Source organism: Notechis scutatus, chromosome 1 (assembly GCF_049901735.1).
Source record: "Notechis scutatus isolate UNSWTSFEM ecotype Mainland chromosome 1, rNotScu1.2, whole genome shotgun sequence".
In the NCBI taxonomy this organism is placed as follows: domain Eukaryota; kingdom Metazoa; phylum Chordata; class Lepidosauria; order Squamata; family Elapidae; genus Notechis; species Notechis scutatus.
In genome coordinates, this window is record NC_142009.1 from 84,905,613 (window position 1) to 84,921,359 (window position 15,747).

Sequence of the window (15,747 nt, forward strand, 5' to 3'; positions counted from 1 at the left end):
ACTTGACGTGTACCTGACATTTCAAGTGCAAGTGGAAGAAACGAACCGCGCTTTTTTTTTTTTTTTGCAGAGGTTCCTCTTTTGGATGGCGGTTCAGAAAGCGAGGCGCACATTTGCTACCCAAACCGTAACTCGTCCCTCTTCGATCTACCGTCGCGCGAGAGGCTCTCTCTGTCCTTGTAGAAAAATGGAGGCTCTTCTTCCGCCTCCCTACTATATACATATACATATATATCTATATGTGTAGCATATATATACACACACATCATCTCTCTCTCTCTCTCTCTCTCACGCACACACATCATCATCCTTTCCCCCTCAGAAACGTTACACGCTCGCCCTGGCCACAAATTGGGCTGTACGCGCTGCGGCTAAACCGCTCGATAAATCTTTTGGGGAATCTTTTCTGCGGAGGGGGAGAAAAAGAGAGAGGGGGGAGGGGAGGGAAACCACGCTCGGCGGGCCACAAATGCCCCAATAGCTGCTCCTGGTGGGCGGCGAATCGCCACAAGCAGCAGACTTCCCCGGGCAGGCGCGCGCGCTCGGATCCTCGGACTCAAAGAGGGCACCTCGAGCCTGTCTCGCGCCCTTGGATGGCACCGCGCGTGCCCGCCCGCCCGCCCGCCCGCCGTAGACCCGTCCGGGCCTGGCTCTGGCGCAGCATCTCTGCTCAGCTCTATCTTGGAGAGAGGCCGTCGGGTTCCATTCCCCCCAGCCCCCCTAACCGTCCTGGTAGGCGCGCACGCACCTGCTCTCTTTCCTGCCTTCCTTCCTTTTTAGCCTCCCTCCCGACCAAGGGAGTTTAAAAAAAACAACAAAAAAGCCAGCCACCGAAGGAAGAAGAGCCCTGCGCGCTCCGCTAAGGGAGGCGAGAAAGAGGCGGGGCTTTCCCGAGACCCGTTCGCCGCTTAGGTGCAGTAGTGGCATACCTCTCGGTGGCTGCGTGCGCGCCTGGCCGTTCGTTTGTGTGTATATGTGTGTGTAGTGTGCGTTGTGCGCGGCTGTCGCTGGGGTGGGATTGTTGCCCTCGGTAACCAGGGAACCTGCTGTGGCTTTCCGGCCGCTCCGGAGCTCTGGGAAGATTCAAGCGGGAGGTTGTTGGGGTCAGGCGCGTCGTTTTTAAGAGGACAGTTTGGAGAGGCGGCGAGGGAATTGCACACCGTCGCCGGCTGCCTCGGAGCGTGAAGAAAGGTACGGGCGACGCGATTTCTATCCGCCTGCTTTACTTGCAGAGGCGATGCTTCTGCTTTCTGCGCCGTCATGTCCGTGAAAGAAGAGAGCTTGAATTGGGGCAGGTACAGCATGCCTTGGGGGGCATTTCCGGAGTTAAGGAGCGAGTTGCACTTAAAAATATGCACGCGTGCGGGTGATGGATGCTGCACCTCCAAAAGGAAACCTGTCGTCGCTCCCCAAAGCAGTTGAGCCCATGTATAGTTGGACCCAAGATGACTTGGCTAAGGGAATGCGGGGGGGGAGGCGGCGAGGATTTATTTAAGGGTGATTGACTTAATTGGGTTGTAAAGCTAAATCTGAAGTGTGGGAGTGTTGGGTTCCAGATTGAGTTAAAAAAACCACACGCACACAAGTCAATTCAAATGAAGGAGGGTAGGAAGGTTGCCAAGATGGGCAGTTTGCACAGTAGAGTAAATGCACCTGTATTTCTGAATCTTGGTTTTCAACTCGTGTAACTGAAAGCAGGACAACTTTTGCTGAGGAAGAATTGACTCACTCCGCTCCCGCCCCCCCCCCGCCCCCCATTTTCCTTTTATCAAATGGCTGTTGAATTTATAATACCTTCAACAGAGTTCTGACAAGAAGTGTTAAATTGGTACTGGATGGAATTACCTGTAGTAATATATATTCAGATTTAATCAGACATAGTAACTGACATCTAACTGTTGAGCTAGCTACTTGCCTGTAAGAATTCAATGACCAATCCATTTAATGCACTTCAGCTTTGTAGGAGGTTATCTCAGCTAGTTAAACTTGTTTTTGGTCAGAGCATCTTATGAAACATTTGTATCAACTAAAACTTAAAAAAAACACCTTATCTATAAATTGCTATAATATGTAACAACTTATACAGATGGTTGTAACAGTGTAATTAGCTTCCCCTATGAAACAACTTGAATTAATTTCCAGGCATTTTCAAAGTTTCAAAAGTGTTTATGTGACTTTTATTTTTAGACATATGGTTGTGGATACCTAATATGTTTAAGAGTGTTTTGTTATGATTAAAACACAAAACAATAGCAATATAAATCTATAATTAATCTATAATTAATCCAATAATTTTCGAATAGAGGAAAATCTGCCAAATAAGGGGGAGGGCCTAATAGATTTCAAAAAATATATTTTTGAAGAACACAAACTCATCCTTAACTTAGATTTAAACCATTAAAGTTCATAGGCTTTAGAAATAGGTATGTTTAGGCTTCACCTGGCTAAAATGCAAACTGATGTTCTTATTAAGATGTATGCTTATTTCAGTGGGGTGATTGGAAGTAAGTACCTAAATAAATAAATAAATAAATAAATAAATAAATAAGTAAGTACCCAAATAAATAAATAAATAAACAAATAAACAATAAGCATTGGAAGTGAGCATGCATTATAAGAAAATGCTTCTATTGAAAAATAGAAATAGGCTATTTTAGTGTACATAATAAATGGAATAGAACTTTTGAGTCCTCAACATGGTAGCAATATATCTACAAGCGATTGTGAAGAGATATTTGGAGATAGGTGTGTGAATATGGGCTGCTTCTGTGAAAAAGAGTCCCACCCTTGGAGTAAAACAGGACTAGAACTGGGTATCTATAAATTCTGTTTTAAGCCATTTATAGAAAAAAGAACAAATTAGGGGAAACATGCAGAATATGATTACTGAAATTCTATTAAATCAATTCTTTAATCATAGCTCTGCTTGGGGCCATGTGACCTGAAGGGAGGGGCTTAGAATGGAACAGTGAGCAACATTCTGTGCCAATGCCAGCTTCCTCTCTCATGGTGATGCACTGTGAAATCTGTTTTCTGAATTTTTTGCTCCACAGCCTGTCCAGCCAGAACTGGCTCATTTTTGAACTTGGTCTTTCTTTTGTTGACTTCGCTTGCCATGCCAAACTAGATCCCATTCTTTTCTGATTGTCAGGCAGAATGTTGACCTCTTTTACATAATTCCTTTCAAACATTCTCTGGGATTGGGAAGGATTAAAAAAAGAACAAAAAAGTAATTGTTTCTGAATGCCTTTCTCCCTAAACCACCTTGGGATGATGGGGCAGAAAGAGGTTCCCACAAATTCAGAGTAAATGTATTCAGTCCTTTTTAGGTCTTAGCTCAGTTCTACTATACAGGAAGTCCTGGACTTAGAACCACAGTTGAGCCCCGATTTTTCGTTGCTAAGTGAGACAGTTGTTAGGCGAGTTTTGACCCATTTTATGACCTCTCATGCCACAGTTGTTAAATGAGTCACTGCAGCTGTTAAGTGAGTAACAGAGTTGTTAAGTTCATCTGGCTTGCCCATTGATTTCACTTCTCAGAAGGTTGTGTTGGAAGAATTATCCTTCTGGGTTCAGTTCCAAGTGGGGGAAAAGACACTGGAAACATGGAGGCAGTTTGGAAAGATGGTTTAATGGTGGACAGGATCACAAGCCCTGGATGAAGAAAGAAGGAAAAATGGTGCTGAGGTGCTGAGAGACCCTTAGTTTTATAACCTCTGTTGGGCCCTATCTTAGTGTTTCCTGTTCCTGTGTAAGAAATGTGTCCCATTGGCTGTCAGACTCCCAGGGGCGGGGGTCTTAGCTAACTTTGTAGGCTTTGTCTGGACCCCATGGCTTCACCTGAGTGTTGGCTGATACAATCTTCCCAGGCCAGGTAGTGAGATGGGTAGAGGCTGTTATTATGTAGAATACTCTGGCCTAGGCCTTAATGGCCCATTAGCAAAGGTGGGGGACTGAGTTTCTCCCTCTCTGAGGTAAGTTTCTGTTTCTGAGTTTCTATTCTTTTTATAGGGGAAATATTCTGCCTTTTTAATATTTCCTAGGATATTTCATTTTTCTAGGAGTGGGGTGGGTGCTAACTTCCTACAGTTGCAAAAGGTGATCACATGTTCCGGGGACACTGCAACCGTCATAAATATGAGTCAGTTGCCAAACATTTAAATTTTCATCACATGACCATGGGGATACTGCAAAAATCGTGTGAAAAATGGTCATAAGTCACCTTTTTCAGTGCCATTATAACTTCAACGGATCACTAAATGAACTTTTGTAAGTCAACAACTACCTCTATTAGCAAATTATATAATATGATATAATATAGGCCCTGGTTAAGGAAAATAAAATATTTTCTATTTGAAAGGTAACTACTGTAACTGTAACTGTTTAACCCTATATCTCAAGATATATAATTCCGAAATACCAGAAACAAATTTATCTTATGCTACCCTACTAATTCATATGTCATTCTCTCATTATGTCTTATTACCATATGTTTCTGCATCAATCATCTTTGATTCTGACAAATAGGTTACAATAGCAGGATTACCATTTATGGCTGCAGTCATATATTTACTTGCATGTGTTTCTTTCAATTTAATATTTAGTTCTGAACATATATTCGGAGGAAAATTATTACTCATATGTAATTTCAACTAAACTCAGACGTAATCATGCTTAGGAACAGAAAATAATATTTTTTATTTATTTAAACTTAAACTTTAATTTTTGCTAACAAACACTTGAACAGGTTGCAAGAAAATTTTAACACCGATGAATGTGAGTGTGTTTGTGTATGAGTGTGAGGGTCATTTACCGTTAGGGCAAAATCTCTATTTTCATCTTTAGAAAAGCTTATGTCATAATTTGTCCTGATTGCCACAGTAGTTTTTGTGTTGATGTTTTGTTTTGACATAGCTCTTTCACTAGAAATTGTCTTTCAACTTTCATTACATGTGGAGAAAAATTACAAATAAATCAAAGATTTGAAGATTATTACCAATGACTAGCAATAGAAGATAAATGAACTTCTTAAAATGCTGAAGCTCTTAGCACTCCTTCGATTTTATATTATGGTTGGAGGAAGTTTTTTTTTAACTTATGCAGTGCCAAAATTAATGTTGTTGGTTTGGATTTAGTGTTCATTTGACACAGTAGCATGATTGTCTTGTCCTGAATTAACAACATGTGCTGAAGAGGTCTGGACATCAGCCATATACAGAGTAGCACTTTGTAAGAGTATTTTGGCTCTTGGGCTAAAAATTACTGTGTGTACAATTGTGTGCAAAGCCTTTCTCTAAAGATGGTCAAGAGGGGCAGTGATATATGTATAGACAGCAAGTTAGATTATCTCGATTTTCAGGCATTTGATACTGCTTTAGGATATGATGCCACAAGTCATTATATGCTCCTCTTCCTGTCAAGTAGGAATGGAAATTGAGACTGAAGGGCTAGATATGTTTAGCCTTCAGAAGGAATAATTTCAGGGAGAAGATAGCATTTTGTAAATACATGAAAAGATGTCACATCAAAGAAAAAAGGGCATGACTGTTTCTGCATTATTCTAGAATAGACCAGGGCATTTTACAGACCTCGGGCCTAAGCCTTTGGCTGTTCTCATCTGCCTTGCATGGGATCACTCTGAAATTAGAAACTGAATGTAAATGTATGGCATGCAGGCAATACAAGTGCATTACTTTTAATTTGAAGGTGACTGCTATTTTTTTTCCAATTTATATATGTGCATGCCTACCTATGCACCTTCACAGTAATGTGTTGGTCCTATTGATTCAGCAAACACAACAGCCCCAGTTTCTCATGTAGCTCCTTGAGAAAATTAATTGCCCACCCTGTAACCTTTCTCAACTAGGCTCCATGGAATTTATACTGTAGGTGTCAGAAGAGGTTGCTAGGGATTCCACATGAGACAGGGATTGAAAAAAAAATTGAACTTCATGCACCATACAATGCTAGCATTTGTAGTGGTGGTGTTGTGGCATGCCAGCTGCCAGCAGACTCGGACAGTGAGGAGGTTGGGGAGGAACTTGGGCCAGTCCTGGAATCTGGGGAAGGCTCTGATGGATGCTCTGCGTCAGAAGCAGAGATGGGGTCAGACCTGTCTGACATTTTTCAGCTGCCTATGGAGTTGGAGATAGGTGGGGAAGAAGAATAGCTGGAGCCTGTTCCAGATGCGCGTATGCGCAGAGCTGTCAGGAGAGGAGAACAATTAAGGAACAGGGGACAACTTGGAAGGAAAGGCACATGTGGATGCTGAATAGCCCCTCCCTGAGGAATAGATAGAAGCAAAAGGGGACAATTAGTTCATATTTCTTTTGGAAGATTTGCTTATCAGAGTTTGTGCCTCACAGAGATTCCTTGCCAGGTATTTAATTTATAGCTTTGCGACTGGAAGCTCTCAGCCTGGCAACTATCCAAGGACTGATAAGGTCTGTTCTTGAAATTAACCCTTGGGAGGATTATTGCCAGGACTTTTTCTGAGTGTGAATGTCATGAATTCACAGTAACTAAATAAAGGGTTTTTTGGGGGGGCAAGGAGTGTGTTTCTGGGTTCTGCTAAGCCTGGATCAGAACAGGTGGGATTTTTATGGGTCTCAAGTCATCTGCAGGCCTACTGCTTTGCTGTTGTAAATATTGTAAAATGTGGATTGTGTAGGCTAGAAGTGAACTGTGTTGTGATTTTCATATTTTTATGCATGAGCTTCTCTGAGACCTGAAAATTCTTTTCCTGGATTCCTCTGGACAAAATGGTTGAGAAAGGCTGTTCTAGAGTATGGGATATGGAATAATGTTCATAAATTATAGGAAGGCAGATTTCATGAGGAGGGTAGGAAAAATTCCTAATTGAAAGAGCAGTTTACCTAGAGTGGTGATAAATTTTCCTTCATTAGATATGATCAAAGAGAGGCTAGACCAGGAGTGTCAAACTCATGTTGGTGTCATGTGATGTATCAGGACTTTTTTCCACTTCGCTAAACTGGGTGTGGGTGTGGCCAGCACTTGAAGTATCCGGCCTACGGGCCAGGAGTTTGACAACCCTGGGCTAGATAGACATTTTGGTGATGCTTTAATTTGATTTCCTGTATTGAATGGAAGGAGGTAGACTTGATGGCCCAAATGCCTCTTTCACACTCTGTGACTCATAAACAAAGTATGTTATATTTCACATTTCATTATTTTTAAACACCTGTTAATATTTTTGATCACCTTGTTCTCATCTTGTGCCTCCAGATTGTTGAGGGTAAGAAGAAAACATGAGTGGAGAAAAATATTGTGTGAACTCAGATGTCCATTTTCATGTTCTGCATGTGATGGACAATTTCCATTCTAATGAAGATAATTGCTTTAGATTAATATTGGGAACATTCGGTCATTTAATTTAAGCATCCAAAGGGCACCATGTAATACAATTATTGTAATAACTGATTACTTGTATCCCATTTTATCCCAGAAATGCAGGATTGGGCTTGGTGAATATAACTTGTGAATAGACCCTATTTTCCCCTTTGTGAAAGAATTGGGAGTCATTAACAATATAAGAGTCTGTTCATCAAGAATAATCTGCCTACTTTTCAAGGGGGGAAATCTAGTTTTCAACCATAATGAACATATAAAATTTATTTTTTATTTCAAAAATAAGTTTTTAAATGACAACAGTCAAACTCTATTGGACATTGAATCTAAGGTGTTAGGCTCCTTAGGGGAAAATAACCATATCACATTGACATTCAAAATATCTATGAGAAAAACTGGGACAAGTCAGTCATAGATCTTGACTTAAGGAAGGCCATTTATCCTGTTACATAGACAAAGCCAACAGAGATAGGAGTGCTATAAAAATTAGAAAATGAAAGCATAAACACACCTGACTTCATGACAAAAATACAAATTGGAAGCTTTAAGGAAACCTATTTAGATGAAGAGTGAACTGGTAGGAATTGAGTCAGAAAGTTCAGCAGAAATTAGGATAGTGCAAAATGCAAAATTGAATAAAGATTTTGGAGAAGCATGTCCAAAACAAACAAAAGCAACATCTCTTTTGCAGAAAAGTAGATACGTAAGATTGTTTAATGCCTTATTTGCATCTGTTGTCTCTAAGAACATGATTTTTAATATGATTGGGGGCACCTCTTAAAATTGATTAAAACTCACTATTTTAATCAAATTTGTCTCCAGAGCAAGAGACATTAAAATCTAAAATATTGACAAAATTGATAGTTATTTGAAAATAAAAACCAAGGAAACTCTGTGGATATAGTATACTTGCTCAATGCAGATAATCCTCAGTTAACAATGGTGATTGGAACCAGAATTTCCATTGCTAAGCCATGCAGTCATAAAATGTGATGCTTGGCTACAGTAATTCTGGTACTCTCCATTGCCATTGTTAAGTGAAGGTCATTAAAGAAGTCTTAAGCAGCTTACAAGCAGACTGGCAGATAGATACTGCTGCTAGGCAAGGAATAGTGTGCAGGAGACCAGCACGGTGAGGAAAGGTGCACGGCTTATATCCAGCTCCTGGTTTCAAATGTGCACACACACACACACGCATACACACACACAGTTGCTATGGTAATTAGTAGTTTATTCAAGGTCAGAGATAACAGCAGACAAGGAATGCAAACCAAAACAGAATCTCTAGAAAGAGCTTCCCTGAAAGGCTGAATTTAACAGGAGTGTGCAGAAGAATACTCAAAATCCAGTTCAAGGTTCTGAGAGCCTAGTTAGGGTTTTCAGTCTGGAATACCACAAGCAGAGTCCAAACAAACATCACATACAACAGCCAGAGATGAGATAATTACTCCCGATGAGGGATCGTGGGTCAGGACTACCTCTCATCATCATCTGACTTCTCCAGCTGATCAAGTGGGGCCTATGTTTGATCAGCCTCTTGGCTTTGTGTCCCCAGAGGATGACATTCTACAGGTCCTGCTGGAGCACCTTTTTCACATCCATAGTGATTATCTGATCCCTAGATCATGACAAGTGGCCTGCAAAGTACAAACATGGCAAGGCTGAGGGTGGTTATTGCTGAGTGGGGTGGAAGTGACTTACTAGAGCAACTTATACCTTTCCCTGCTGGCTTTCCCATTGACTTTGCTTCTGGGAAACCAGCAGTGAAAATAGCAATGGTAATCATATGGTTACTACCACTGTCATAAGTGCAAGCTAGTTGCCAAGCACCCAAATCACAATCAGGTGACCGTGGAAGGGTTGGATGGCTAGACCTTTGAGGACTGGCTGTAAGTACCACCCTTCTCACCTGAGTCATGCTGGCAGGTCCAGGTACCAATACAGTCTGCTTATTGCACAGCTATACAGTGGCAGGTGGCCTCCAAGGGTGCTGGTAAAGCTCCACCCCAATTTTCCCCCAAGGCAGCCGCACATAGTTAGTGGAACCCGGTCCCACAAACTATATCCAATAATTACCAGAGCTGATCCACAAGGTAAGGAGGAAGTCCTGGATCTACAAACAAGCTTTAGAGTCTACAAACAAGGTTCAGAGTCCACGAAGCATATTTCAAAATTCATGCATGTCAAAGCAAATAGTTGTTCCTGAGAAATGCACCTTCTCCCTGTGTCTGACTAAATCACCCCAAACCAATCTAGGTGTTCCTTGTGAGGAGGGGCTAGGTGTTCCTTGTGTGGCTGGTCTCCTCTGTGCTTCCTTCCACTCTGCTCTACATGCCTGCATATTGGGCGGGGGAGACAGCTGTTCTTCATCAGAGGTGATCTGTAGCCTTTTCTCACTGCTGTTCATCAGTAGCCGATCCTCCCCTGCTTTCGTTAGGGCAGGCATCTCCCTGTCCAGTCAACTACTTCCCTCTATGCCTAGCACTCTATCATCCTCAGTCCCCAGGCTCTCAGGATGTGTCTGGAGAGACATACAATCCCATTGGATGGTCTTAGTTCCAGCTCCCCCTACAAACCAGCTTCCGATGGGGCCATCACAACTCCACATTCAGCACTGTCATAACCTCAAGTGCTTGTTAAATGACAACTCCCTGTACAGTTTTTGAAAAAGTATCTCAGGATATATAAATGTAGGCTGAAGCATACCCAAAAGGCGCTTGTAAATGGCCCATCAATCTGTGTGGTTCAGCAACTTTATAAATGACCTAGAAGATAAAATATTTATGAATTTTGCAGATGATGCCAAGCTCTAACTCTTTAGAGGACAAAATCATGATTCCAAATGACCCCTACAGTCTTGAACATTGGGCCATATCCAAACAGGATGATATTCAATTATATTAGGTGTAAGATCAAGCAGCAGGAAAAGTCAAATACATGGATACAGGATTGGGGAAACCTGGCTTATAAAGGGGATCTAGGGATTTAGCTAACCATTGGCTGGAGATGAACAAATAGAATTTACACAGTAACTGAAAAGGTTTATGCACTGCAATGCAGAGTAGCAGAAACACTAAGTCCTGATAATGGGCATTAATTTACAATTTCCTCAGTTGTCTTACTTGTATTTGTATTTAGATAAATCTAGATATTAGTATTATATAACAAATTTGGTGGCTAATTGTCTCATATAGTTTCATTATATTTTAAAGGGTTTAGGTAGCACATGGAATAGTATCCATTGTTTTGCACTGCCCACACTTGTTTTTGGTGAGATGAACAGCTATATATATTTGATGAATAAATAAATAAAAATTCATAAATTATGTCCTCTTCTGGGCATTACACTTGAAAAGAGATATATAAAATCTAAAGGTGGTTCAGAGGATACCAGATTCATAATAGGTCCAAGTCCAATGAAGAATTGTCAAAGAGCTATAGATCATGAAAACAATTAAAAACACCTTATAAAAAAGTTACGTTTAACTTGCAAAATAGAAAATGTCATGTGCAAGAGGTTGTAGACCTGTTTTCTCTTAAAATCGAAGGCTAGACAAATCAAAGAGGTTGAAATTAAATACTTCAGCTGACTCAAGAAATCTCTGAGATAAAATTCTCTCTGTTGGAGATTTCTATCTATTGGGGATGGTTTAGTAGATTCTTGCAAAGCGTTGGATTAGTTGACAATAGATCTGATATTTTAATTACTTGTGACTCTTCTTATGAGTAGCTTTAAAATACTATAGGAGTTCATGTACCATACACAATTGGCCACATGTACATGCAGTATTTCATCCTATAAAATCAGTTTTGTATGAAATAAAATAATATAAACAAAACTAAATATAAATTTATTATTTCATGTGATTTTGCTGAATTTTTCATATTGCTGAAATGAACATAAGATTTGATTAAAGTAGTATCCTCTATATTTTTTTTAATTTTATCCATTACAGGGGGCCCGGCCCCGGGGGGGGGGGGGGGGGGGGGGGGGGGGGGGGGGGGGGGGGGGGGGGGGGGGCGGGGGGGGGGGGGGGGGGCCGGGGGGGGGGGGGGGGGGGCCCCCCCCCCCCCTCTCCCCCCTTTTCCCCCCCCCGCCAGGGGGGGGCCCCCCCATTTAGTTTCTATCTTTTAAGATAGATATAGATTTTTGTAATATATAACAAATCTTCTCCACACATTTGTGTGTAGGAGTCTTCTTTTGCTTAGGATTATGCTTCTTTGTTGCAAATTTTAGACTTTGTGCCCACTTGTACTTAATCTAAGCATAATCATGTCCTGAGATGGTTTATTTTCTTCCTTGTTTTCACAATTGCCCTTGTCTTATCCTCATAAGTGAGTTAGTTTTAAGTCATTTTTAGTAGTATTACTATAAATCACAGGTGTCAAGCTCGCCACATCACATTGCCATCGTGTGACTTTTGCAACATTTCCCCCTTTAGCGGAGCTGGGGTGGGCGTGGCCTGTGTGTGATGCATCCAGCCCGAGGGCCACCAGTTCGACACCCCTGCGTATAAATGTAGAATCTAACATGCACACCGCCCTCTCAACCTTTCCATAAACTCTTTCAGCCAGCTATAAGGTGTTAACCAGTTCAGCTTTGCTAACAGGACTAAGCAACAACAATGGGGCTGGATAGAAGTTAGCACGGAAATCGGCAGTTTCATACCAGTATAGTTTTTTGCTGATTGAGAGAAGGGAGGTAGATAGGAAAGACCCTCCCTTAATAGCAGGTGGGTAAACTTGAGCAAAGTGGATAAACTTGACAAAATTAGCTATCAATCAACAGCTCATGTTAATCAAGTATAAATAAAGGTAGTTTTCAAATTACATCCATTTGTTCAGTGCCTGCTCAAAATTACAGATAATCCTCAACTTATAACATTCATTTAGTGAACATTCAAAGTTAGGACGACACTGAAAAAAGTGACTTATGACCATTTTTCACATTTATGACCAATGCAGCATCCCCAGTCATGTGATAGAAATTTGGATGCTTGGCAACTGGCTCATATTTATGACAATTGTAATGTCCTGGAATCATGTGATCACCTTTTGCGACCTTCTGACAAGCAAAGTCAATGGGAAAACAACAACTGGGTTACTAATTTAACAACTGCAGGGATTCACTGAACAACTACGGCAAGAAAGGTCGCTAAGTGAGGCAAAATTCACTTAACAAATGTTTCACTTAGTAACAGAAATCTTGGGCTCAATTGTGGTTGTAAGTCGAGGACTATCTGTTAGCAGTGCCGAAAAAATGGACGTATGATCAGTTCTTAATGTTCTGGCCATTGCAGCTCCTATGGTGCCACATGTTTGCGATCTGGGTGCTCGGGTGACAGGCTCACCATTACAACACTGCAGAGAGTTACAGACACAAGACTGCCATTTTCAACCTTCCTTGCTGGCTTCTCACAAGGAAAGTCAATGAGGAAGCCAGCAGGTATGATCGTGAATTACTTTAGAAGTTGTTCCTGCCTCTAGCACCTTCCAATCTGTGTGCAACGTCTTCTAGCCCCCCCCCAACTCATGGCGACCTGGCCTCACTGGATTTGTATACAGGCTCTGTAAGGCCTCCATAGCCTTTCCCCAGGCTCCTCCATTCCTCTGCAGCACCCCCACACTCCTTAGCTCAATGATGGGTAACCTTTTCATCATCGCGCGCTGAAAATGCGTGCATGCGCACTCATGCCTGCACCCATAATCCAATGCGTGCATGACCCCCCGTGCCGCACACCTCTGTGCATATGAACGCAATACCCTACCTCGGCGCCTCTGTGTATGTGTGCACCACCCCCCTACATGCACCCCACCCCACTGCGCATACTCCCACGTCTCCCACACATGCACAGCAGATACCCGACAATCGGCTGGCGGGGGGTGTACACACTTGTGCAGGATCAGTTCCGGGTGACAGCTTGCATGCCGGCAGAAATGGCTCTGCGTGCCACTTCCGGCACACGTGCCATAGGTTTGCCATCACGGCCTTAGCTGGTACTCCTACCCCTTTCCTAAGCCTAGCAAATATGTAGTAAAAAGCATATAAAATAATAAACTGTATAAAGACATTTATGAGAGCCTCAGGAAGTCTTTGGTTTGTTGACCCATTTTGTTTCATCTTAAATATCTTTCTTTCCTTACATATGAGCCTTTTTGAAGGAACCTGGTTTTTTCTATCATCACTATATTGATTTTTATGAGGCATTTGTTCAGTAACTTGGCTAGTTCTCAGCTAGAACAGGAAAAAGAGAATTTCCTAAGCAAACAATCCAGTATTTTAGAGCATAACAAATTTTCTGTGAAAATGTGTAAGTATCAATCACTTTTTGGAAACAAATATGTCTTTAAGCTGTGTTAGTACAGAAAAAGAAACGTGGTGGGATTGTTATAGCAGCCTGGGTTGCAATCTCAAAATAACTGAGATGTCCATTAAATAGTGTGTTCTATAATATTCATTTTCTAACTACTTAAACTTTCTGCAATAATGACATTAAACTTCACATTTTGACCTAGTGTGCTGCATTAATGTGAATTCTAAGGTTTGCTCAAAATAGAAGTTCATAACAATTTGTAAAGCTTAGTGTTGATATATAGTGCACAATTTCTTGTTCTATTTTACCAATGCAATTCATAGTATTAAGTCATTAGTCACATGGAGTAGCCAATCAACCAGATTTCTAAATGTCTGATTTAGTGAAAGTATGGAAACTGTTTTTATACCAATGTACAGGTGTTCGCTCAACTTTCTTGTGTATTTCTATATCTTTTCAGGCCTGAATTGCAAGCTATTGGATGAGAACAATTCTAATACAGTGGCAAGCCAGACAGCTATATGTCTACCGCTTAAAGCTGCCATGACTTGCTATGGCATGCCATTCTGCAACTAACAATGCTTTATAAAGAGAACAGTTGAAATGTTGCACTTCATATAGAGAACTATGCAGAAAAAAACAACCCCATTGCCACGTGGCACAATGGCATCCTCAAGACTAGCAGGAAGAACATCTCGAGACATTGCTGGAGTGATGCAGAGACTCCAAGGTAAGTGATTAAAACAGAACCTAAAGGGTTTATTTTGAGTTTTCAGTGAAACATGGGGATCTGTTGTGTGTAGAGCCTAAATACATAGACTTTAAGCATCTAACCTGAGTGTTTTAAGATTTGATTCGTCTTTCCTTCAACATGCTACATCCACTTTTCTGAAATTATTTCTGAAGTGGCGTCTGGTTCTTTCTTTCTGCTGTTCTCTCAGAACAGTCTAGCATCCATAGTCTTAAATTTTGATATGACCAAAAAAAGTGAGATGACAGACAAAGAACAATAAGAACAGACATAGAGAGAACTTAGTTTTGAAGGAATTCCAAGAGGTTTTCCAGTCTTTAATTTTGGCTATTATAGATTTCTAAATTCTTGTCATTATCTATTGGAATATTGTTGGCCATAAAGAAGAAATGAAGGATAATATTTTGTAATATATTTACAAATTGGTTTCTTTAAATATTTGGAAGGGTCTAATTTGTAATTCAAATTATATTGAATAGTAGTGAAACATATTCGTGAGAACAAAGATGGGAGTGACACATAGGCATTTATTAGTATATTCTCAATCTTTTTGCTTATTTTCTTACTTCTCAAAACAAAAAGGGTTCAGTTGGTAATAGCTGATTTTTCCTGCAAGTCAAGCAGATCAAGCAGAAGTTTTTAAAATATTTAACTTCTGTTGTTCTTATATACAATCTTTTTTTTTAGTCTATAGTCCTGAATTATGGATGAGCAGACAATCTGTAGAACAGACTGTTTCTGGCTTTGTGAGTTAGGAATTTATATCATCTTCTGGAGACATCAAACATAAAACTGGAGACTGAATTTATAAATTTGAAAATGACAACTTGTACCCTATTAGGCCAAAGACAATTACTGTTGTGGTTTGTAAGGCATTTGAATCCATTTTCCTAATTCCGCTATTCTAAGAAGGTCTCTAGAAAAAAAACAGGAAAAAAAACCTCCACTTACTCTTTATACTTGCTGTTATATACCAGTATAATTTTATGTAATCTACAATAAAATACCTATTTTATTTTTCTTTATTTTAAAATATATATTATATGGGTCAGTTGCTGCTGACATTAGATCATTGTCTGCTTCCCAGAACAGATGATTGATGAAGATAATTAAAATTGTTTCCTTCTCTTAAGGAGTAGATATCCTGAAAAGCTTGCTTATAATTGGACGAACTTTTATAGTCTGAGATAAGCCTACCAAATTTGGGTGATATAAATTCAGACAACTGGGAGAGGGTGAGCAAGATGGAACAGTTTCTATATTATATGCCTGCCATATAATCATGGCAGGAGTTGCAGCCCAGATCTTTTAGCC

General features: G+C 40.6%; 1 protein-coding gene across 7 annotated transcripts in view; it reads left to right on the top strand.

Moving 5' to 3' along the window:
• The first annotated feature begins 1,061 nt into the window (after nucleotides 1-1,061).
• Nucleotides 1,062-15,747, top strand: part of SYNE1 (spectrin repeat containing nuclear envelope protein 1) — a 292,109-nt gene continuing 277,423 nt past the window's right edge. For all 7 annotated transcript variants that reach the window (XM_087969930.1, XM_087969959.1, XM_087969939.1 and 4 more), the window contains exons 1-2: nucleotides 1,062-1,191; nucleotides 14,143-14,412. In XM_087969930.1, coding sequence (XP_087826056.1) covers nucleotides 14,310-14,412 — 103 coding nt within the window. In that variant the 5' untranslated portion in view covers nucleotides 1,062-1,191; nucleotides 14,143-14,309. The remainder of the gene's footprint in view (nucleotides 1,192-14,142; nucleotides 14,413-15,747) is intronic.